This window comes from Schistocerca serialis, chromosome 7 (genome assembly GCF_023864345.2).
Source record: "Schistocerca serialis cubense isolate TAMUIC-IGC-003099 chromosome 7, iqSchSeri2.2, whole genome shotgun sequence".
Classification (NCBI taxonomy): domain Eukaryota; kingdom Metazoa; phylum Arthropoda; class Insecta; order Orthoptera; family Acrididae; genus Schistocerca; species Schistocerca serialis.
In genome coordinates, this window is record NC_064644.1 from 79,105,928 (window position 1) to 79,131,271 (window position 25,344).

The following is a 25,344-nucleotide window of genomic DNA, read 5'->3' on the forward strand; positions in this document are numbered from 1 at the left end:
GTACGTCTAGTAGACGACTCGTACAGTTTGTGAAAGATGCACAGAAGTTAGTTCATTAGTTAGTTACATGTTCCACAGAGCGTTTGAAATGATTCTTTTATCTAAATGTGGACCGCCGCGGGTACACGGAGCTGCTACAGCCCAATAGATCGTCTGTGACAGAGGACTATATCGACACCAATCACTCTGTTCGGTATGAACAATGTCGACATTATCTTTTTAGCACTCGCTGGTGAAAGAAGCAGTTGAAATTCGTTTGGGGAAGAATTTGATTCATGGACATAGCGTTTTCAGCTTGCACAAATCGCGAAAGCCGGCACTTGCTGTAATAAAGTTGCTACAGTGCAGTCACACATCGATATCCCAGCGTGAATCGACTGCGTAGCTTCAGATTCAATTTAAACATACTTATTTGCCACCGAATGACACATGTGACACCTGTGCGTCTGCGGCCGCACGCGCAGTGGCTCATTCCACCCGTGTAAAAGGAAGGAGCGAATGTCGTACCTTCATTCAGTCAGCACCAAAAGAAGTCCGTAAGGCATACGGCCGAAATATTAAGAGAAGCAATTTTGTTGAAGGCTTTGCTCACCCGAACACCCGAAATTTAGTGAATCTATCGGTGCGCCGCAAGTACACGAAGATGCTCAGAGAAAAGTTATACTGCTGTGCGAAACTTACGGGTGAAAGTAGCTTTCGCATGATGAGTCACTGCCAGGTAACACAGCGGGGGGGGGGGGGGGGGGGGGGGGGGAGGTATTGAGAGAACTGCTGCAGTCTAGTACTGAAGGTAATGCTGTGCAACGTGCTCCCATGCTGGCCGAAAGGTTAGCTAGGATTTCTTATGGTATGGCGTTCCATTCGTGCACTAGCGCGGCTGGTGACTGCATAATGTCGTTGGTACATATGAACGTCTTGCAATGCGACACCTCAACGCATCCAACACGCGGTCACGTAGTCAGTGGGATTTTGTTGGGGGGGGGGGGGGCAGACCACTCCATTCACCGATTATCTTATCGTTCCAGGAGCTCCGTCACCTGCGCTGTTCCACATCGTTGCTCATTGTCATACCAAAATCTGAACTCAGGGCCGAATGAACCCTCAACAAGACGCACGTGCGGGAAGGAGTAAGGTGTGAAAATAAAGTTGATCGGTGACAGGACCGTGTATGGAAGTTTGGAGTTCAGTACGCCCATGCAACATTATGCCTCTCCACACCATAATACGTAGGCAGCAATACGGGTGTGACAACGCTAAAGGGCGAGGGGGAGAACATTTAATGAAACCAGGATAGAGTAGAACCGTAATACTTTTGAGAGTCCAGTTGTTATGACGTGAGGAGGCGTAATGTTGCCAGGACGTATTTTCAGGGCTGCATTCGTTCCTTATTTCATTATTATGCGGGATAATGAGCGACAGCATCGAAAGCGCTGGTGGAGGAACCCTTGGAATGAGAGTATATTCGGTGAATTGGCTGCCGTAGCCGTTACTCCCAACTTAAATCCCATGGAGGACGTAGGGGATGCGTTTTGGAGACGTTTTGCAAGATGTCCACATGCTCCGAGGACCACCCAGCAGTTTCGTCGAAGAATGGAACTCCCTACAGAAGAACTACTTACCTAACTTGCAGGAAGTGTAGGAGCACATTGCATAGCCTGCAGCGAAGCCAGTTATAACCGCACGCCCTATTAAGAACCATGTGCTGCCTTTTGTAATGTCCAGGGGACTATCATGAATCGCGGTGGCCTGAGCGTAATTATTATGTTTCAATATAAAACGCCATTTCTGGGTTCGTCTCGGTTTGTATTCTTTCACTTACCTTCTGTACTGTACAGTGGCAGTTTTTTCTATGTACGGTCCAAGCTTGATAGAGCTATGTTACTTGGCAGCGACACGTCATGCGAAAACTACTTTCGTCGTTAAGGTTTTTGCAAGGGAGGAATGAAAGATTAGGTTTTAACGTTCCGTCGAGAACGAGGTCATCAAATACGGACGTTATGTACATCAGTGTACTTGTGCACCCAGTAGCTTTCCTCTCTTGAATGCCTCCCATGCACTTTCTTAAAACGGCAGCAAGTGTTTCGTGTAGCCGCAGTGGTGTGCAGCAGTGGACGCGTCTGAACGCGCCGTGTGCCCGCAGGTGGAGGGCTGCAACATGATGTTCAGCTCGCGGCGGTCGCGCAACCGCCACAGCGCCAACCCCAACCCCAAGCTGCACCAGCTGCAGTTCCGGCGCGCCGACCTCGCCGTGCGATACCCCAGCCGCTTGCCCGCCGACGCCGCGCCGGCCGGACTCGGCGCTGCCGGCGCCGTCGACGTCGGCGTGGGTGGCGTCAGCGCGGAAGACACGCTGACCCGCGTGCTCAGCCTCAGGCTCCTGCAGGGCGCGCGGCCAGAGCTCAGGTGAGTCCCCCTTTTTTTATTTACCTATTTATTCCTTTTACTGCTCTTTGTAGACCTATTTTCTCCGTTTACTCGAGGGACGTTCAACAATTGATGTAACAATTGAAACAAAATCAGCCCTCGGTCACTATTTTTAACAAATTAACCTGGATTCGACACTGCTAGGAGTGTCTTCCTCAGAATTTAAACCAAAGAATGGTCTATATTCTATAACATGGTCACAGAATTATGACTAAAAACGTATGATAGAGTATACGTTTTTAGTCATAATTCTGTGACCATGTCATTGAATATAGACCATTCTTTGATTTTAAATTCTGAGGAAGACACTCCTAGCAGTGTCGAAACCAGGTTAATTTGTTAAAAATAGTGACCGAGGGCTGATTTTCTTTCAATTGTAACTATTCACGGTCTCTGAACTTGGAGTCATGTACAAGATTTAGTGATGCAACTTTTTTTTCTGTAAACAGTTTGGTTTTATTCAGGTTTCCAATACCCCATATTATCGCTCGCTATTTTGGCTACAAAACCAGTTGTTCTACACAGTCTCCGTGTAATGCGACGGCCTTACGCCACCTTACTGGGAGGACCTGTATGCGCGCGTGTTACCATTCCACTGGTCGATTTCTGAGGCAACGTTCTGATGCATTAATAACTTCCTTATCATCCACGCACTGCTTCCCGTGGAGTGATATCCTTCATTGGGTCAGACAGGTGGTGGTCGGAATTTGCGAGATCCGGGCTGTAAGGTGACGAGCAAGAGCAGTCCAATGAAGTTCTGTGAGGTCCCCTCGAGTGCACAAACTATTGTTTATCGGTCCGGCCATCCTGATTTAGGTTTTCCGTGATTTCCCAAAATCGCTCCAGGCAAACGCCGGGATGATTCCTTTGAAAGGGCACGGCCGACGTTCTATCCCATCCTTCCCTAATTCGATGAGACCGATGGCTCAGATGGCTCTGAGCACTATGGGACTCAACTGCTGAGGTCATTAGTCCCCTAGAACTTAGAACTAGTTAAACCTAACTAACCTAAGGACATCACAAACATCCATGCCCGAAGCAGGATTCGAACCTGCGACCGTAGCGGTCTTGCGGTTCCAGACTGCAGCGCCCTTAACCACACGGCCACTTCGGCCGGCTGTATGAGACCGATGACCCCCAAACAACCCAACCCGTGTTTAAGACCTTGCGTTGTCACGGAGAATAATAACCATTTGTGTGTGTGTGTGTGTGTGTGTGTGTGTGTGTGTGTGTGTGACTGGCGGTCAACGGCTCGAAGAAACCATTCCGAGGTATTCACCGTCAGTCAGATTCGGTGATGATACTAACAAATCTCTCCTCTATCCTATCTTCTTTTTATATTCTTCTTAAAAAACAACAAAATTTTATATATATTTCAACCATAAATTATTGTTAATTTGAAAAGTATCATTCTTTGTAAATGTTGTAGATAAAACAAAAGAAAAGAAAATTGTAAAAAGATGAAAAACCAAAATTGTAAGACTTACGACCTGTTTTAAACATCAGGTAACAGGTCTATAATTTGGCAATAAATAAATAAATAAAATGTCACGGACAATAAGAAGTTCGTTTGTATTTTTGTGGCAACGAACATGCTGAAGTCGTTTCTTCAGTACCCTGAGTAAGCACAGTACTCTTCACAGTTGATCGTTGCACCAAAAGGGAGACATCAAACAGAATAGCCATTCCACAGTTCCAGAAGACCGTCGCTATGAGTTTGTCGGCTAAGGGTGCGACTTCAAACTTTGTCTTCGGAGGAGAGCAGGTGCGGCGTCCACTCCAAGGATTAATGTTTTGTTTCCGGTTCGAAGTGATGACCCATGTTTCATCGCCAGTTCGACAAAAAAATTGTTACGAGCAGCGTGGTCCTTCGTTGCTCTTTATGAGCTTCTGTGAGGCAGCGACGAGCTCAGGCCGGCCGATGTGGCCGAGCGGTTATAGGCGCTTCAGTCTGGAACCGCGCGACCGCTACGGCCGCAGGTTCGAATCCTGCCTCGGGCACGGATGTGTGTGATGTCCTTAGGTTAGTTAGGTTTAAGTAGTTCTAAGTTCTAGGGGACTGATGACCTCAGATGTTAAGTCCCATAGTGCTCGGAGCCATTTGAACCATTTTTTCGAGGAACCCAACGGGCACACATCTTTCAGTATTTCAACTGTCTGTCAATGCTACCAACAGAGGCGTCCAGTTGAGCAGCGAGGTGTTTGATCGTGATCTGTGGATCACCTCGATTGAGAGTGTTCGCACGTTCCCACTCTGCTGGAGTCACAACGGTGTACAGGAGATAGGAAACGTTTGCGCGACCTTGTTGCGATGGTTACAGCCACCTCTCCCAATGACTCACCGTGCTTTTGTTCACTGCCTCACCTCTGTAGGCATTCTGAAAGCACCGGTGAATGGCTGAAATGGTCTGGTTTTAAGCCAAAGCGTTTCAGTGACAGCCCTCTGCTTGGAACGCTCCTCCGTAATAGACACCACCAGTCGCAACGCCATGAAATCATAGTGGCTGAAGCGGGAATATTCCACGATATCCATAACAAACTCCGCATTTTGTCAACCGAAATCAGCAGAGAAAAAAAGAATACTCACTGAAAGCCCCTTGTATTTACGTAACGGTTAAAAAAGAAATGTATATATCCTGGTAAATGCACTATGCCTCAGCCTCATTATTTCAGTGCTATCATTCATATTTTCTAAAATTCATGTGACCCCCCCACCCTATGACCGAGATAGGTGACAGACTTTTTAATCCACCTGTAATCGAGAAGAATGGGGCTTTAATCGCCATCCACATATCAGGATTTACGTTTCTCTTGATTTCCTTAACGGCGAATCCAGAATAGTTCCTTTGAGAGGGACTGAGTTCAGTCAAATTTCCATCCTTCTCGCGACACTGCAATTAATTCGTCACCGAAGCCACAATGAATCCAGATTTTATTTTTTTCTCCCTACACGTGATGTGGGTCAGTTCCTTGTAATCATGGTGTGGGGAGATTATGATTACATGAATCGTGTATTGGATCAGTTAGGCGTGCACGTATCATTTTGACCGGAAAAACACTATCTTCCAGAGACAGGTATTCGGTTTTCTATTGGGTGCGCCGTCTTAACCTGCCGCGAATGGTCAACGTTGCAAAACAGCGAAAAACGTTGCATCACAGTAACAAAACTAACAGTATGATCAATAGAATTCCTCCACTGCATTCTTTCTGATGGTGGAGGTAGTTTGACATTTTGAGGACCCTCTACAAAATATCGATGGTATACACAATAACTAGACACAATTTGCAGCCACTGGTACGTTTTAGAGTTGTCCAACAACGGCTCAGTTAGAAGAGTAATGCAGTTTTCTACCACTAACAACTAAAAATATTGTATTTTGAACGAAACCCGCAACTAGTGGCCCCCATCGGCAACGAACAAGAGCTGTTTCCTTCTAGTCTCCAAGACACCCTGCTAGGTTAGGTCATTTCCCAGCTAAGTCGACCAACGCACTCTTTTGCCAAGAGAACGAATTTTTTTGTGGCATTCCGTAACAGCTACAGATAATTCTCTTATTTTGTAACATATGATGAGCAAGTTGTATTTGTATACTAATTTATACGTCCAACGTCTCAGTGCTCCTCCATGGTTAATATTGCGACAGATCCACTTCATTACTCTTCTTTTAAAGGTTTCGCGTTTCTTTATGTCACTGTTCCTATCTGCTCGCATTTCAGAGCTGCAAAGCACAACTGCTTGTGGAACGTTGTTGATCAGCGCTCTCTACGACAAGTCTGTCTAAATCTGTGAATTTTTCAGTCTCAAAATATCTCACTGATTTTCAGACTACCTGCAGACAGGTCCAGTTTCGCTCCAATCGTGATATTGCTACTTACTCTCTCCACCGTTGTCGTTGACGCAGCCGGTTGTCAGATGAACAAGATTTGGCGTGTAGGACACCCCCAACTCAGAGGCATGGTTTGAATAAATCATTAGTACAACTCAAGCCAATCCCTTTAAATTAATTTAACTTGTCAAACGACTTCCGCTAAGCTTACCGCCATCTAATTTACATGCACACACTCGATGCTTGTTCATTTTTATCCCACCCTACTGACTTTTATCTATTGAGAATCAGAATGAATAAGAAAGGAGGCACCACATCGATACGCCTCAGGTCGCATTTCACCCAATACTTCATAGGTACCGCTTCAGCATACACTCAGTGGCCAAATTCCTGGGAAGTCACTGGCAGACGAATTGTTCGCCGGCCGCTGAAGCCCGTGTTATGCATTTACATCGGTAGAATCGCTGTACAAACGAGTTCCTGACGCCCCACATTCAGTTCGGCGGCTGTGTTACTCACAGTAGACCACCGATCATTACGTATGAACTTGCGCAGGCTAAGTGACATGTGTTCTTTCGTCACACTTGTGCTCTTTCTGTGTGGCGGTTTAAGAGTGTGGAAACAACGTCAGTGAGATACTGAAGATCCATTGCTGACAGTGACGATCTCTGAAACGCTAACCCTTTTGTAAACTCCGATATGCTGTGATCCAAGCGTCTTACGCCGATAACCATTTCACTTTCAACTAACTCACGACCTCCTGCCATGTTCAGTGCACGTCTGTCTGTAACAGACAGCTCGGATCACGTGTCTACACTCGCGACATTTTCCACATTTAGCTGCAACGTTCGGGCGTCATGCATTACGCTTTTTCAAACGTCATAATCCTATCGGTGACTCTTGGCCAGTGAGAAGGGGAGATGGTCAGGGTGGGATCGACTGTTTGGAATCATCTATACCGTGATGTAGGTTATTATGCAAACTTTTATTGGCTGGCCGGCCGGTGTGGCCGTGCGGTTAAAGGCGCTTCAGTCTGGAACCGCGTGACCGCTACGGTCGCAGGTTCGAATCCTGCCTCGGGCATGGATGTGTGTGATGTCCTTAGGTTAGTTAGGTTTAATTAGTTCTAAGTTCTAGGCGACTGATGACCTCAGAAGTTGAGTCGCATAGTGCTCAGAGCCATTTGAACCATTTTTATTGGCTCTTTATTTGATTTTATTCTTGTTCCATTTGGAAACCTTGCCCATGTGATTTGAATTATTTTTCTGTATTACTTCGATTTAATTTGTTCCATTTTCGTCCAAGGTAATGCAATCGGTATTTCTATTACTCATTTTGCTTGACTTTCGCTTTATTTATAAAACTTTCTTTCCTCTAAATCTTCACCTAAGTTATTTTGTCCATGGAATGAGAAGAATTTTTGCTTTAAATGCATTTATTACTGTAATCATCCAGAACAAAGTACATCTTTCACGCCACTGCAAAGCCAATATAAACAGTTTATTTTCTCTTATACGTCTTAACTGGGAGAGTGGTAATTTTAAATGTTTGTATGTTATGATAGATAAGCAAAACCAATTAACACCAGGCGGGCAAAGATTGCAGTTGACAGAACAATAAAGGTTAAAAAAGATAGCAGGAAACGTCAGTACGTTGGTAAAATGATACACCAAAGGATCATAAATTAAAAAAGCTATATTTAGACTGATTCATGTAGAAACATAATGATAAATCACTCTGAGAAACACGTCATAGCAAAAATGTCGCACGAAACGGGACTCCAACCAAGAATCTTGAGCATTCCAGCCAAATAACATAGCTGCTTTTTATTATTTGCTAATTTATGTTGTTTCTTTTTTATTTTTTTAAGATCAACTTTCTTAGGTGCTTTTGCAGCCAAAACTAATTCTTGAGTCTGGCGTGGCGCCTTGGACAGCCTTTTTTAATTGTTTTCTTACTTTTTTATCGTAGCCGCCACACTGTTTTCTATTTGCCCTCTAACCACTCTCAAAATCCCTCCTTCGCTCACCAAATTTTGCCTTCTTTGGTCTACTTTTGTTGTCTTATTAAGGTCTGGTTGTGTGCAGTTCTTCCTTCTTTTTAACTGGAATAAGAATATTATCAGTGTCTGATCACGTGATTCACTAGGCTGCGGAGCAGTTGGCGAAAAATGCCGCTATCTTAAGCGCTCTGGTAGATCATAAGAAATTTTTCCCTCAATTACTCGCAAATGGTGGCCCACCAGTGTTAACTGCTGCTGAGTGTGCTACCTTGGCTACCTTTATGTACGCCGTCATATACAAGGTGTTTTCACGATTCGTGTAACACACTTCCGAAAGTTGCAGAAGGTATTGCACGGTTAGAAATATCAAAACGGTTTTTCCTTATAACTTTCGAAGCGCTCTTTTTCAGGTTCAGGACCCAAACTTCAAATTGATGTTTTTATCCTTCTCCAGCATCCTAGGAACACTGTTGCAGAAACAACGAAACAAACATGCCAAATTTAAAAAGATGCAAAATTCCCAAAATTGGCGATCCTTTACAGAAGCTCGAAACAGCGCGGTGTTCAATACGAGACGCCTGTAACAGTTTCCACAACGAAACTTTGTCTCGAAACCTGGCAGAAAATCCAAAGAGATTCTGGCCATATGTGGAGTATTTTAGCGGCTAGAAACAATCAGTGCCTTCTCTGCGCGATAACAATGGAAATACTATCGAAGATAGTGCTGCCAAAGCAGATTTACTTAACACAGCATTCAAATGCCTTCACAAAAGAAGACGAAGTAAATATTCCAGAATTCGAATTGAGAACAGCTGCCAACATGAGTAACGTAGAAGTAAATATCCTCGGAGTAGTGAAGCAACTCAGATCACTTAATTGAAGCAAGTCTTCTGGTCCAGATTGTATACCAGTGAGGTTCCTTTCGGATTATGGTGATGCATTAGCTCCATACTTAACAATCATATACAACCGGTCGCTGGACGAAAGATCCGTACCCAAATACTGGAAAGTTGCACAGCTCACACCAATATTCAAGAAAGGTAGTAGGAGTAATCCACTAAATTACAGGCCCATATCGTTAACTTCGATATGCAGCAGGATTTTAGGCACATATTGTGTTCGAAAATTATGAATTATCTCGAAGGAAACGGTCTTACTGACACACAGTCAACATCGCTTTAGAAAACATCGTTCCTGTGAAATACAACTTGCTCTTTATTCACATGAAGTGCTGAGTGCTATTGACAAGGGATTTCAGATCGACTCCGTATTCCTGGATTTCCGGAAGGCTTTTGACACTGTACCACACAAGCGGCTCGTACTAAAATTGCGTGCGTATGGAATGTCGTCTCAGTTATGTGACTGGATTTATGATTTCCTGTCAGAGATGTCACAGTTCGTAGTAATTGATGGAAAGTCATCGTGTAAAACAGAAGTGATTTCTGGCGTTCCCCGAGGTCGTGTTATAGGTCCTTTGCTGTTCCTCATCGATATAAACGATTTGGGAGACAATGTGAGCAGCCATCTTCGGTTGTCTGCAGATGACGCTGTCGTTTATCGACTAATAAAGTCATCAGAAGATCAAAACAAACTGCAAAACGATTTAGAAAAAAATATCTGAATGGTACGAAAAGTGGCAAGTGACCCTAAATAACGAAAAGTGTGAGGTCATCCAAATGAGTGCTAAAAGGAACTCGTTAAACTTCGGTTACACGATAAATCAGTCTAATCTAAAAGCCGTAAATTCAACTAAATACCTAGGTATTACAATTACGAACAGCTTAAATTGGAAAGAACACAGGTAGGACACTTAGAAAATGTAACAGACCTACTAAGGAGACTGCCTACACTACGCTTTTCCGTCCTCTTTTAGAATACTGCTGCGCTGTGTGGGATCCTTACCAGGTAGGACTGACGGAGTACATCGAAAAAGTTCAAAGGAAGGAAGCACGTTTTGTACTATCGCGAAATATGGGAGAGAGTGTCACAGAAATGACACAGGATTTTGGCTGGAAATCATTAAAAGGAAGGCGTTTTTCGTTGCGACGGAATCTTCTCACGAAATTCCAATCACCAACTTTCTCCCGCGAATGCGAAAATATTTTGTTGACACCGACCTACATAAGGCGGAACGATTAGCACGATAAAATAAGGGAAATCAGAGCTTGTACGGAAAGATATAGGTGTTCAGTCTTTCCGCGCGCTATACGAGATAGGAATAATAGAACCCTCTGTCAGGCACTTAAATGTGATTTGCAGAGTATCCATGTAGATGTAGATGTAGAAAGTATGTAATACCATCAGGGGGATCACCCTGTGTATACATACATTTATAGACGTCTGCACCTGTAATTTCCACGCTCTCAGCGTCGTTAGTTTCTGTTTCCGGGCATGGGTTCCTATGTAAAACTTGATCTACCAGCCCCCTCTACAGCCTCTAGAACTGTGTAACATGGATTGCAAACCACCTTGGAGATGGCATCAAAAAGTCGATCCCAACCTTGAAACCTCTCCCTGTCATTTTACAAGCATTGCAGCTGCCAACCGTTTAGGTCTAAAAGACCTTGAGTTTTCAGTTATGTACTTCACCTGGCCCCTTACTATTTCTCACTATTTCTCATGCTGGTTACAGGTTCGAGGACTCGACGCAGACCGGGCAGGTGCACACGTCCTCCGAGGACTCGTCCATGTCGCCCAAGAACAACGGCGCGGTCTACGAGGGCGAGTCCGACGCCGACACGAAGGCTGGGGGCGGGGACGGCGAAGCGGACGAGAAGCCGGAGCCCAGCTGGCTGAAGCGCCTGCAGAGGCGGTGGCAGCAGGAGAGCGGCGAGGAGTCGCCCAAGCTGACCGCTCCCGAAGACGCGTCTGCGGCCGAAACGCCTGCCGCCGCGCCCGAGCCGCCGCAGAGGGGGACGCGCAAGCGGAAGAGCCAGCACCCCACGCGCTGCGCCGCCGTCGCCGGCGAGAGCCCCGCCAAGCTCTTCGCCTCGGACTCGCTCTCCTCGGAGGACGACTGCCGCCTGTAGTGAAACTCTGCTACTCTGTTCAGAATAACTTCAGGGCTGACACTTCCGCAGGAGCACGAATAGGCGCGGAACAGAGATACCGCATCGCGCACGGAGCACGTTGCAGTCTCATGTTTGATATAGACTGGTCGAACTCGCGAGCTGGCACCAATGTGTCGTGATCGAGCGAGGTGGCGCAGTGGTTAGCACACTGGACTGGTATTCGGGAGGACGACAGTTCAAACACGCGTCTGGCCATCCTGATTTATGTTTTCCGTGATTTCCCTAAATTGCTTCAGGCAGCTTCTGGGATGGTACCTTTGAAAGGGCACATCCAACTTCCTTTCAATCCCTCCCTAATCCGATGGGACTGATGACCTCGCTGTTTGGCCCTCTCCCAGAAGTCAACCAACCAACCAACCATCAATGTGTCCTGCAGTGTTGTCATCCCAATTTTACTTGCTACAGCGAATTTTTAAAATCCTATGCAGTCAATGATAGACGTACTGACTCCTACGTTTATCACATGCCTGCGGTACAGGCAGGATGAACCCCATTTGTCTTGCTGCTGAGCTGCTGTTCCAATATCGGAGAGTCTCGACAATACTGATGCGAGTTTAGAAGGAGAACAACAATGGGTTGAGGAGTGAAATGGAATTTGTATCAGGGAAGGAGGCGCATAGGATAGTTCATGCAGGTGTGGAAGTTGGAGTGCCAGTGATGGATAGCGCATCTGCCTAGAAAGCGGAAGACCTGGGTTCAAATCCAGTCCAGGTACAAGTTTTAACTCGTTGCTACTGCCTACATCATTACTGTAAACTTTTAAAACGTTGACGGGAAGTTCACGAAAACGTATTTCCTCTCCATGTCACCGAAGTTTTGACAAGCGAAAAATTTTGTTGTTGTTGTTGAAGTTAGGTGGACACACCATTGTTGGCACAGCTGTCCACTTTAGTCTATCTTGTGCACACTTCTTCATCTCTTCTACATAACCTCTGCGTCTATATCCATTAAAACCTTATTAGGGCAGTAAGCGCTTGCTTTTTCTCATCAATTTTTACCTGCGACACTTCCCTCCATTTCCGAAATGATGACTCATTGATGCCTCAGTACGTGTCTTATCAGATGACCCTTCTTTTAGTGAAGCTGCATATATTTTTTCCCGATTGTACTAAATACGTAACCATTCGTTATTCGCTTTATCAGTATTCAGCATTCTTCAGTGACGCCACATTTAAAAACCCATTCTCTTCTTGTCTCAAGTGCTAATTGTGTACGTTTCACCTTCGTTCCTTGCTACACTCCAGACAAACACCCAGAGAATACACTTTCTGACACTTAAATTTACACTCGTTTTAACAAGTTCCTCTTTTTTTCCAGAAATTCTTTTATTACTGTAGCCAGTCTGCATTTGATGTTCTCTCTGTTTCAACCATTATCACTTACTTTGCTGACAAGATAGCATAACTTGTACAGTCTCATTTCCTAATTTAATTCTCACAGTTCCACCTTATTTCATTCGTCTATATTCTCTTACCTTTGTTTCAGTATTTTATATCCATTTTATAATTGATCTTGGAAGACCTTAGCTTCTCTGCCAAAATTAGAATGACACTCTCAAACATCAAAGTATTAATTTATTCTCCAAGACTCAAATTGCCTTTACAAATTTGTCCTTGCTTTACCTCACAGCTCTGATGATGTACAGATGGAATAACATCGGAAATAGCTTACAATCTTCTCCCACTCCCTTCTCAATGATTACTTCCTTTTCATGTTCTTCGAATCACAACTATAGTCCAGTTTCTGTACATGTTGTAGTTAACCTTTCGCTCTCTGTGTTTTACGTGTACTAACGGTATCAAATTTTCGTCAAGCAAGACACTTTTTTTGTTATTGAAGATAAGTGAACAAATTACACTAACGAAATCCTAAGGGTAGATCGTATTTTCATGTGCTCCAAATTCAGCAGCGTCAATGATTGCCAACAAAAGTAATTTCAATTAAATGTTAAGCATGATGCTCCACTCGCTCATCAAGTGCTATCTGATCAATTGCTTTGGTTTCATTATGGGTTACTGATCAATACGTTTGTAAGTAACATGTTATTATCACGCAAAAAAACAGTAATAACTCCTCCAACAGTAGTAATTCCATAGAAGAACTAACTGCCTGAACATCCACATAGTGCAAATGGGAATTATTTTATTTGGGGGGAGTTAGGATGTGGATGAACGTTTCGCAACCAGGATTTGTTGCCACGGCTACAGGACTTGTGGAATGGCATTGTCTACTGTCTGGGTCTCAACCCACTATTTCCTTCGTAGGTGTCACTCCTAAAGGAATTCTGAACAGAGTATTGACTCCTGCGGAGCTCCAAAACCGTGTACCACACAAACTGCTGCCGAGTGGCAGTACGAATCAAGAATAACTGTCAGGTCTTGGCCTGCACTTAATTCTCATCGTATGTGTAATGTGCCGCAACTCTTGCCTACTGCTCTGTCGAGCACACTTAGTATTAACGTAAAGTTCCTGTATTTCAATCTCGCTCAGCAGATAAAACCATATTTTTCTATTTGGCAGTCTTCTAAAATTGCATTTCAGCGTATGAATTTGTACAAATGTAACTGTAAATTTTGTGGTTCTTTATAGCATGATGTATCCTAAGTCTCATGAATTAAACTGGTTGCGAAAATTTATATGCAACGTCATATTTTAGCGATTGTGCAGTGGCTGTAGCCATTTGTAGAAATATTTCTCTTTTTACTATATAAGACCACGACGAGACTGACGTTTAGAGGATGATGTACAAATACCTGCCTACATTAATGTCAATTTAAAATGGCCTCAAGTAGGACTATAAGGAACCAATTGTTCAGTCCAGTAGTATGTCCATGGTGTGATGACCGTGATTTGTATATGTGTACCACAAATATAAAATTGTAATTTTTGTATCAATATTAAAACTTAGAATGGACAAGTAATTGATACATCCTGAGTCACTATCTAAAATGACCAAACCTTTCGATATATCCTTACCTTCTATTTTCAGCGACCATAAATTTCAAATGACACTGCATAATCAACTTCCAATTGTCTGATGATAACATAATTATTTTGAGGGTTGTGAGCTTATAAAATAGGCATAATGGGATTCAAGGCTCAGATGTGAGAACAATGTTGTTCATAGACTTCCATAAGAATGCTGATGCAGTTCCCACAGCGAAGGGTCTCAAGACTAATAGAAATTCGTGAGTTTTAATTACTCAGAGTCCCAAGACTGATTTTATTTCTGGCATACAAGCGATCTCAGCGCACTAACTACAATAGGAGTTTGAACTGAACAACTGTAATGAACAGATTTGAATTCGACCATTAAGTTATGAACTGATAATGATAATCAGTGACTGTGCTGCTGTAGCGTGTCAATGTTTTTGTGCCACAAGTTGTAAGAGAGTGCAAATCCAGTGTTCAAGACATCCTCCTGAATGTTTTGGAGAAATTGTGTGGAAAGGCACGTCGACTCCGAAACAAAAACAACGACGCTGGACGCCTGGCGTGACTTGATTGAAATGCAAAATGCGGACAGTACTCTTCCAGTAAAAATCGTTAAGGGTAACGAAACTTGGTGTTGTCAATATGAAACTACCACAAAACGACATTCACATAAAGAGTCGAGACGTTGATGAGATAACTGAGATTGAAGGCAATGTGATGTTCGAGCTGAAAACATCCCGAAGAACAACTTTTCTGTCAATCTCATATGACTGTACGAATGTTTTGTGCGTTACGCTCAAGTGGGGTGAGACTATATAAGAACACTGAAGCATTTAAATCAACATCGTTTTTTTCTTAATCACCTCTCGAAACTTTTCCGACTGATCGGGTAAATACCTGTCTAGCTGTTACATAGGGTCTTGATTGTTACATAAGCTTAAAAGAAAGCCCGATACATTTTCAGATAATTTCAGTGCTCCTATCGGAACATAGTGCAGTTTTTTTCAGAATAAATAAGAAGGGGGAACAAAGAATGCAATCAGTTTCAAAATGCATGAAAGCTAAGTTCATTAATGATAAAGACTACTTAGAGTAGTTTATTGTTGCCAGTAATACACAATAGTTATTTATATACATCGCTATAATTTCCATTGTTAATTTTTGTTTATGTCAGGACAATGCATTTGTTCATATCGCTGCACAAGTACAATGAAACTAAGAGACTGATTACGAGCAGGACACTTTGTGATAGCGTACTACAGAAAGTGTTAGTACGTTTTTGTTTTGTCTATCAGCAGATGCACCTAGATTATGACACAATAGAATTCTCTGAACACACAGAGCAACTTTAAATCTGATTTGTCCATTTGTGGATCCCGTGAAGAAAAAGATGTCATTGCTGTAGCACATGCAAACGGATAGCATGAATAACTGCATTCATGTTTCGAAAATACCTATTTAATTAGAAACACGGATGACACAGAGTCATACCGAAAAAGACCTCAAGCCTTTCACTGCAATGTGTAATTTTACTTTGCTGCCAGCTTGTTTTCAGAATAACATCATTTGTTGTAGTAACAACGGAAAAATGTGCGACAGAAAACGTGCTCTCCTTCATATAGAATAAGGAGCTGAGACAGCACTGATCAACGGCGTTTTATTTGGGGCAGTGGAGACTTCATCTCATCAGTCGAGTACTGACCCGTGTATACAAGATTTCTGTGCAAGACTGTGTTACTCTGAATGAATGATAGTAAATCGCAGATTCTATGTTGGACTGAGCCTTTGTTGTGTCACGCCTGCATTTTGTGATGTAGTCTCTTATAACTACTGCTGCATGTTAGAAACTGACCTGATACACTGGTTCGACTACATAGTATTCTGTACCCTATGTTATGAATTTCAGAATGCTTCCAGGTAGTATCCAAAATGAAGCGAAGAAGATGAGAGAAAGTGACACGCAATTTTGAAGTAACTTATGACACGTAGCCGAAAATACGACGCGCTTCAGAGAAATTACAATATTTGGCATAGGAATTATGTGTTTTGAAACTGAAACTTATTGCTATATTCTGTCAAAGTTGAAAGAAATACGTAATATCGCATGAAGAGGAAATAAAGTGTTGCACCGCCGCGATACCGGTGTAACTAGCACAGACAAAATACAGCCTTCACACAACAGAAAAAAGCAAGAAATGCAGAGCACAGATTAAGCTTAGCACGACAAGCCAGATTTAGAATGCAAGATGCTGTCCCGCCAGTCCACTTTTAAATACAAAATATTAGTTCGCCCTATACATAAATACGGAAACCAAGAACTGAAAGGAGGATGCTAAGAATAAATGGAAAACTAGGATACGACTTCCTTAACTGTCCCTGTACATGAAGCTCCCAACACAAAGAAAACCGAGACAATCTCAAAGAGCAATGCTCTGGATGTGGTCTCTGTGGGTCATATAGCACGCTCGTCCATGAAATCATCTCCTTCAGTAGGAACGTAGGACCTTCAACTATCCTCACTTTAGGTATATACGGGGTGAGTCACCTAACATTACCGCTGGATATATTTCGTAAACCACATCAAATACTGACGAACCGATTCCACAGACCGAACGTGAGGAGAGGGGCTAGTGTAATTGGTTAATACAAACCATAAAAATATGCACGGAAGTATGTTCTTTTAACACAAATCTACATTTTTTAAATGGAACCCCGTTAGTTTTGTTAGCACATCTGAACATATAAACAAATACGTAATCAGTGCCGTTTGTTGCATTGTAAAATGTTGATTACATCCGGAGATATTGTAACCTAAATTTGACGCTTGAGTACCACTCCTCCGCTGTTCGATCGTGTGTATCGGGGAGCACCGAATTACGTAGGGATCCAAAGGGAACGGTGACGGACCTTAGGTACAGAAGAGACTGGAACAGCACATTACGTCCACATGCTAACACCTTTTTATTGGTCTTTTTCAATGACGCACATGTACATTACCATAGGACGTGGAGGACGCATAAATTGGGCAGCCCGTTCTCCTGAGCTTGCACCTCTGGACTTCTTTCTGTGGGGTACGTTAAAAGAGAATGTGTACCGTGATGTGCCTACAGCTCCAAAGGATATGAAACAACGTATTGTGGCAGCCTGCGGCGACATTACACCAGATGTACTGCGGCGTGTACGACATTCATTACGCCAGAGATTGCAATTGTGTGCAGCAAATGATGGCCACCACATTGAACATCTGTTGGCCTGACATGTCGCGACACACTCTATTCCACTCCGTAATTGAAAACGGAAACCACGTGTGTACATGTACCTCACCTCTCATGGTAATGTACATGTGCGTCAATGAAAAAGACCAATAAAAAGGTGTTAGCATGTGGACGTAATGTGCTGTTCCAGTCTCTTCTGTACCTAAGGTCCATCACCGTTCCCTTTGGATCCCTACGTAATTCGGTGCTCTCCGATACACACGATCGAACAGCGGAGGAGTGGTACTCAAGCGTCAATTTTAGGTTACAATATCTCCGGATGTAATTAACATTTTACAATGCAACAAACGGCACTGATTACGTAATTGTTTATATGTTCAGATGTGCTATCAAAACTAACAGGGTTCCATTTAAAAAACGTAGGTTTGTGTTAAAAGAACATATTTCCGTGCATTTTTTTATGGTTTGTATTAACCAATTACACTACCCCCTCTCCTCACGTTCGGTCTGTGGAATCGATTCGTCAGTATTTGATGTGGTTTACGAAATATATCCAGCGGTAATGTTAGGTGACTCACCCTGTATATTCCTGTCATGAAGCTACAAGGGGCGTGCAATGCACATTTTTTTTCGTGAGAGAAGGTTAGTTTTATTCAGGATTCCAATAAACATATTATTCCTTGCTCTTTTGGCTACAAAATCCCGTTTTTCAACATAATTTTCGTTCGAGGCGACGGCCTCATGCCAACTCACTGTGGGGTCCTCTTTGCCCTCATGGTACTACTCTACTGGTCGACGTCGGAGTCAATCAGTTGCTACTTCAGTAACCTTCCAACAATCCACGTATTGCTTCCCGCAGAATGCGTGCTTCATTGGGCCAAACAAATGGAAGTCGGAAGGTGTGAGATTCGGGGTGTAGGGTGGATGAGGAAGAATAGTCCAAGAAAGTTTAGTGACCTCCTTTCGGGTGCGCGGACTTGGGTGAGTCCTTGCTTTCCATGTAGAACGAGAAGTTCGTTTGCATTTTTGTGCCGACGAACACTCTGAAGTCGCTCCTCCAATCTCCTGAGGGCCGCACCATAATCTTTCGTGATTTCCTTTATGTTGCTGTTTCTGCTGTACACTGCCGGAAAAAAATGTGCTCACCCTTGGAAAGGTTTTCAATTCACTCAAGATTCATAGTGAAACCTTCCCGTCTCCTTTGTTACGCAACCTTCCCTTTTACAATAAATTATGAAACCTTCCCTTAGGATTTCTACCTCTTGCTTAATAACAACAAATGAAATATTCCCTTTCAAATTAATTCTCTTTCTCACTCTTCGCACACAAATTTAAATGCTGCTTATTAAAAGTGATTTGTTGATTATTTCGACGAAACATCGAATGTGTCGTCGTCGTGGCCCTCAGTCGTTACCTGCAATAACCCGAAACTGTTACGTACCATTTTACTGTTACTGGATCGCCATCTGACTGCTAAATCGAACTGCGACATGAAAATACTTACTCTAGTTTACTATACTCTATTATCTGCTGGTGGGCTGTCATAATAAGTGGCTGTATTTATTACCAAAGCTGACGTTATTCTTCAATAGCAAAGCTGACGTTATTCTTTAATTAATTTGACTGAAGTTACGTAATTCCTACAGTTAAACTTTATCTTGACAAAAATAAAATTTTGCGAAGTTTTACGTTGATGGTTTTTGAGATGGATTATAATCAGTAATGCAATACTGCTGGCAAAAATTGATTATATCCTGAATGAGATGATTTTACAAACGTTCAAATGGGACTTACTTTTTACAATAACCTTACAACTAGCAATGCGCAAACACACCTTCAGTAGTCTCGAGTTTCTCAAAAAATTAATTCAATAATATTAGTTCCTCTTATGATAATAGTTAGCTGATGTCTCTGTACATCCGTTTATAATCTCTTGTAAATCACAGCTAGTGGCTGGCAGGCACACTGCTCCTCTCAACCTCTCGCTTCAGACCTGCTACCGACTCGTTTCACATCTCGCTTACTACAGACTTCCTACGAACGCTAAAGTGCGGTCTCTCCTGCCAGCAATGCATTCTGGTGCAGACAATCCCTGCTACCATTACAAAATGTATCAATGCGCGGTCCTTCCCGCTCTTTTCTTATAATGTATCCATAATCTGTCTCTCCCGCCCTTTTTAAAATTATGTCAATGTGCGGTCTCTCTTTCCAACAATACTTTGGTGCAGACATTCCCTGCTACCATAATTGATTCCGACATGAGAAATATTAATTATTCCTACTTAATCCTATTAATAAAATATAAACATCTTTCATAAAATGTGGTTTGACAATAGACAATAGAAATATACACGTCTTACAACTGTTACAAAATTGCTTATGGAGTACATGAAATAGCGCAACCGGATCTGAGGTGCCAGTTACCGACCCACACTGAAACTCCCATATTAGCACATAGTGTGGCCTCCACGGGCGACAATGCAGACGCTGACTCTGTTGTCCAGTTCATAATACAGATGGCGAATTTAGTCGATACTGTACGGCTGCTGGAGCTGTTCCCGTACTTTCGTAAGCATTGTTGGATGAGGACTTCAACGAGTCACTGCTCGTCCCATTTCATCCCACACGTGCTCGGTTGGAGAGTAGTCCACAGATCGTACTGGCCAGGTGAGTTGCCTCACGTCTTGCAGAGCACGTCGAGTTCCACTGGCAGTGCGTGAACGAACATTATCGTGTTGGAACAACACACTAACTTCTTGTTGCAAGAACGGCGAAAGAGTGTGTCTAACAACATTCTGCGTGTACCGAGCACCGGTTAGCTGGTTAGAGTGCCCAAAGGCACGGTGTGTGGCGGAGCGTACCTTGAGTACCTTTATCGGTTCTCCCTTCTATTCCAGTCTCGTATTGTTCGTGGAAAGAAGGATTGTCGGTATGCCTTTGTGTGGGCTCTAATCTCTCTGATTTTATCCTCATGTTTTCTTCGCGAGATATACGTAGGAGGGAGCAATATACTGCTTGACTCCTCGGTGAAAGTATGTTCTCGAAACTTCAACAAAAGCCCGTACCGAGCTACTGAGCGTCTCTCCTGCAGAGTCTTCCACTGGAGTTTATCTATCATCTCCGTAACGCTTTCGCGATTACTAAATGATCCTGTAACGAAGCGCGCTGCTCTCCGTTGGATCTTCTCTATCTCTTCTATCAACCCTATCTGGTACGAATCCCACACTGCTGAGCAGTACTCAAGCAGTGGGCGAAAAGTGTACTGTAACCTACTTCCTTTGTTTTCGGATTGCATTTCCTTAGGATTCTTCCAATGAATCTCAGTCTGGCATCTGCTTTACCGACGATCAACTTGATATGATCATTCCATTTTAAATCACTCCCAATGCCTACTCCCAGATAATTTATGAAATTAACTGCTTCCAGTTGCTGATCTGCTATATTGTAGCTAAATGATAAGGGATCTTTCTTTCTATGTATTCGCAGCACATTACACTTGTCTACATTGAGATTCAATTGCCATTGCTTGCACCATGCGTCAATTCGCTGCAGATCCTCCTGCATTTCAGTACAATTTTCCCTTGTTACAACCTCTCGACATACTACAGCATCATCCACAAAAAGCCCCAGTGAACTTCCGATGTCGTCCACAAGGTCATTTTTCTATATTGTGAATAGCAACGGGCCTACGACAGTCCCCTTTGGCACACCTGTAATCACTCTTACTTCGGAAGACTTCTCTCCATTGAGAATGACAGGCTGCGTTCTGTTATCTAGTATCTCTTCAATCCAATCACACAATTGGTCTGATAGTCCATATGCTGTTACTTTGTTCATTAAACGACTGTGGGGAACTGTATCGAACGCCTTGCGGAAGTGAAGAAACACGGCATCTACCTCGGAACCCGTGTCTATGGCCCTTTGAGTCTCGTGGACGAATAGCACGATTGTCTTTTTTGAAACACATGCTGATTCCTGCAGTGTAGATTTCTAGTCTCCAGGAAAGTCATTATACCCGAACATAATATGTGTTCCACAATTCTACAACTGATCGACGTTAGAGATATAGGTCTATAGTTCTGCACATATGTTCGACGTCCCTTCTTGATATCGGGGATGACCTGTGCCCTTTTCCAATCCTTTGGAACGCTACGCTCTTCTAGAGACCTACGGTACACCGCTGCTAGAAGGGGGGCAAGTTCCTTCGCGCACTCTGTGTAAAATCGAACTTGTATCCCATCAGGTCCAGCGGCCTTTCTTCTTTTGAGCGATTTTAATTGTTTGTCTATCCATCTGTCGTCTATTTCGATATCTACCATTTTATCATCTGTGCGACAATCTCCAAGAGATCATCCCGCTACTCGGAAGGCTCCAACCTGGACCATTTAAAAGAAGCTGAGTTCGCTGTAGGAAGCACGAGTGCGTGCCCTTGGCATCGCTGCCGGCGTACTTCAGACATCTGTACCACACTGAACCTTCTGGGCATGGCTATTCTCTATTAAAGCGTAGACAAAGATGGCACTGTTGTGGCAATGCCACTCGCTATCTTCCAGTTGCCACAATCCGTCATCGGGCCAAAATCGACGTCGTCTTTCCAGAAGTACTATTTTTCTCTTCCAGCAGTGTAGTTTTGCGCTGTCAGTGTGTGGCTTGGCATTAAGTCCGTAGAGATATAGGTCTATAGTTCTGCACATCTGTGCGACGTCCTTCTTGAAATCGGGTCTTTCTCCCACAATTCCCTGCTTCACAAATTAATTTCAGTTTTTGACGTACACCTATCCATCAGTGCTCTGGGAGAAATGAGAGCGGAACTGTTATCGTGTTTTACTGGGGAACCATCCTTGAATCCCTCGTCCTTTCCGCTCCAGTTGGGATGTCAATCCAACCACACGGAGCCACCTGTGATTAGGATCACTTTAAAGTTAACCCTTTTTCCAGTATTCTGCTTTTGTAAGTAGCTTCTTACGTGCATCAGGCTAGAACGCGCTTGAGCGAACAATTCGGAATAACAACACGATCTTCGACAGACTGCAGGAACCTGTTTCATGTTTAGTATAGATAAATATCGTCTAAATATTGTAGCTTCTCCAGAACTACTAACTGGATTTTTGAGAGTGAAACTCTGTGGAATTGGTCTCTTTTAGAACTAAGATAGTAGCAGCAGAAATTAGTATAGCTCCACGTGAAAAGTGAAGTTGATTTCGATATCTCTATAGTTAATATAGTTACGAGAAGAGACAATGCGTCGTATACCAGAAGTAAGCAGACACGTAACACAGGCATGGTTCTTGTGCTAACCTGTGCGTTTGAAGCCCATCAGCCTGTGTTCTACTGTTGTAGCAGTCAGATAACTTGCTCGTGAATCTGTCAAGACGTTCACAGCATATACGATAGTCCAAAAAGAGAATACCGTTAATGGCGAATGTCGTCAGACTATTAGAGCTGCAATATGGTTGTATGCTGAATAGTATCAGGATCGTGTGAAACATTCGTGATATATCTTTGTAAACGCTATGAAAAAGTTCTAGACACTGGAAGTGTGGAGAGTAAAATACGTGAAGGAAAAAGACGAGTAACATACAGTACATATGTCACTAAGAGGCTTCTCAGAAGTACAAGAGGGACCAACAAAGCGAGTGTTCTGCAGACACTATATTCCATCGCATTTCATCCTGTACACATTTCGCTATATCTACACCTTCATGGCAGTGGGCTCCAAAACTGTCTACAGTTCTCCGAATTTTATCTACGAAAAGTGTAATGTGTTGCGGCATATCTATGAAAAATTGTGTGTAAGAAATACGCGTAGTTTACATACCATGGGCAAGTCAATCTTGGTCAGATCCATTAATCATCAGTTGAAAATCCGCTCTGACTCAAAGAAGTGGATAAAAACAACGCTATTGGTCTATCAATGTTTGTTGGGTATTTTCCAAGACCCGTATCATTGGTCCCTGTTTTATCGATGGGAATCTAAATACGCTCAAGTATCTCGAGTTCCTAAGATACGCTGCTGCCGCAGTTTTTAGAAAACATTTCACTGGAGGAAAGGCTATCAGTGTGGTACCAAGATGACGGATGTCCCTCCCATTCTGCTCGTGTAGCGAACAGACTCTGTGAAGAGAACATTTGGAGAGCACTCGAGCTCACGGCATTGTGGGCCGGGAAGTTCGGCTGCCGAAGGCAAGTTCCTATTGCATTCGACGCCACATTGGGCAACTTGCGGTTGGAGATGGGGATCAAATGATGATGAGGACGACACAACACCCAGTCCCTGAGAGGAGAAAAGATCTTGCCCCAGTCGGGAATCGATCCCCGGGACCCTTGGCGTCGCATTCCGCCACGCTGACCACTCAGCTAAGGGGGAGGGGGGGGGGCAGCAAACGCAAATTGGACTGCTCACTGACGAAACAAGACTTCCATATTTTTATCTGTGGCGAAAATTAAAACAATCGATCTATTAGGAAACACCGACGACTACGGAAGGCATGCGATGATTTATAACACGTACATATGTGGCCATAAACTCCAGATGAGATTCAAGGTGCAGCATTGTTTCTCCAGAATCACTTTACAGCATGTGGAACTTGGAATGACAGCTGCGATAATAATTTATGGACTGTAGCTCTGGGGAAAGCTCTTAAGCTGCCGTCTGGGGTGGCCGCTGACAACGAGAGGATGTCACAACGAGCAGTTCAGAATACGCACTCAACATTTTGTGTTCATCACCTCGTTCGAGCACAAGTGATGACAGTGGAATAGAGACAATAAACGGGCAAAGCTACGAAGAATCGCTCTCTGTGCAGAAAGCATCTCGTACCCACCCCATTGATTGCTCACAATTCTAGTGACATTAAACGTACTCTACATTTTGCAGAAATCATTAAATGAATAGGTAAATGTGTGGTGCAACATGTTAGTAATCAAAACTAACGTTGGCGCAGCCAAGCACTGTGAAGAAACAGTGTTACTTTTTAACCACACTAAAAATACCTGTAGATGGATCCCAACGGCCGAAACCTGTAACCATCTGCATTATATCACAACTGCGACCGTAATGATGTATCAGTTGTAAATATCTGATGCTTGCTGTATCTCTCGTTAGTATTAACATCTGCCCTTCCGCATCTGAGTTTAGAGCGCTTTACTATCTGTATGATTACTGAACGTCATTTAATTCCATTTTGGCTACTACAAGAAAATGTGTGTTTTGTCACGAAACGCAATTCGTTTTATTGAAACAAAACATCGTCAGTTGTGGAATGTAATGGCTGGTTTTTGGGCACGCCGGGAAGCACTATCTGATAACACGTTTCTGAGTTATTCCATCGTCTGGCACTATTCATTCTGTCCCACTCCCATATGGTTTTCTAGATCTACACATTTGTTGATTAACACACCGCCATATATTACCACTACAGTTTGTTTACAACTTTAAAAACATTCAAGCGAACGGCGTTTGCTGATGTGTGCGAAAACCAGGCATAGAATACCACCATTGATGTTTCATTTTACTAAAACGAAACTTGTTTGGGGATGAAACACACATTTCCATCGATCTGTATACGCGGATTTGAAAGAGTTTCAGTAAGTAACTATCTACAATACGGCAACGGAAATGAAGGACTTATGTGTATAACTTTTACTGTAAAGGACTGTGAGACCCGGTGTAGTGGTAAGTACCGGGTGACCAAAAAGTCAGTATAAATTTGAAAACCTAATAAACCACGGAATAATGTAGGTAGAGAGGTAAAAATTGATACACATGCGGTTTTATTAGAACAAAAAAGAAACAAAGTTCACAAAATGTCCGAAAGATGGCGCTGGACAGCAAAACGTCAGTGACTGCACCTGACAATTGTGTATAAATG

The 25,344-nt window shown here is 43.2% G+C and overlaps 1 protein-coding gene across 1 annotated transcript in view; it reads left to right on the top strand.

The window, feature by feature from the left end:
- Window positions 1-14,245, top strand: part of LOC126412895 (zinc finger protein basonuclin-2-like) — a 195,229-nt gene extending 180,984 nt beyond the window's left edge. The window contains exons 8-9 of the mRNA XM_050082785.1: window positions 2,141-2,403; window positions 10,886-14,245. Of these exons, the coding sequence (XP_049938742.1) occupies window positions 2,141-2,403; window positions 10,886-11,282 (660 nt within the window). The 3' untranslated portion in view covers window positions 11,283-14,245. The remainder of the gene's footprint in view (window positions 1-2,140; window positions 2,404-10,885) is intronic.
- The last annotated feature ends 11,099 nt before the right edge of the window (window positions 14,246-25,344 follow it).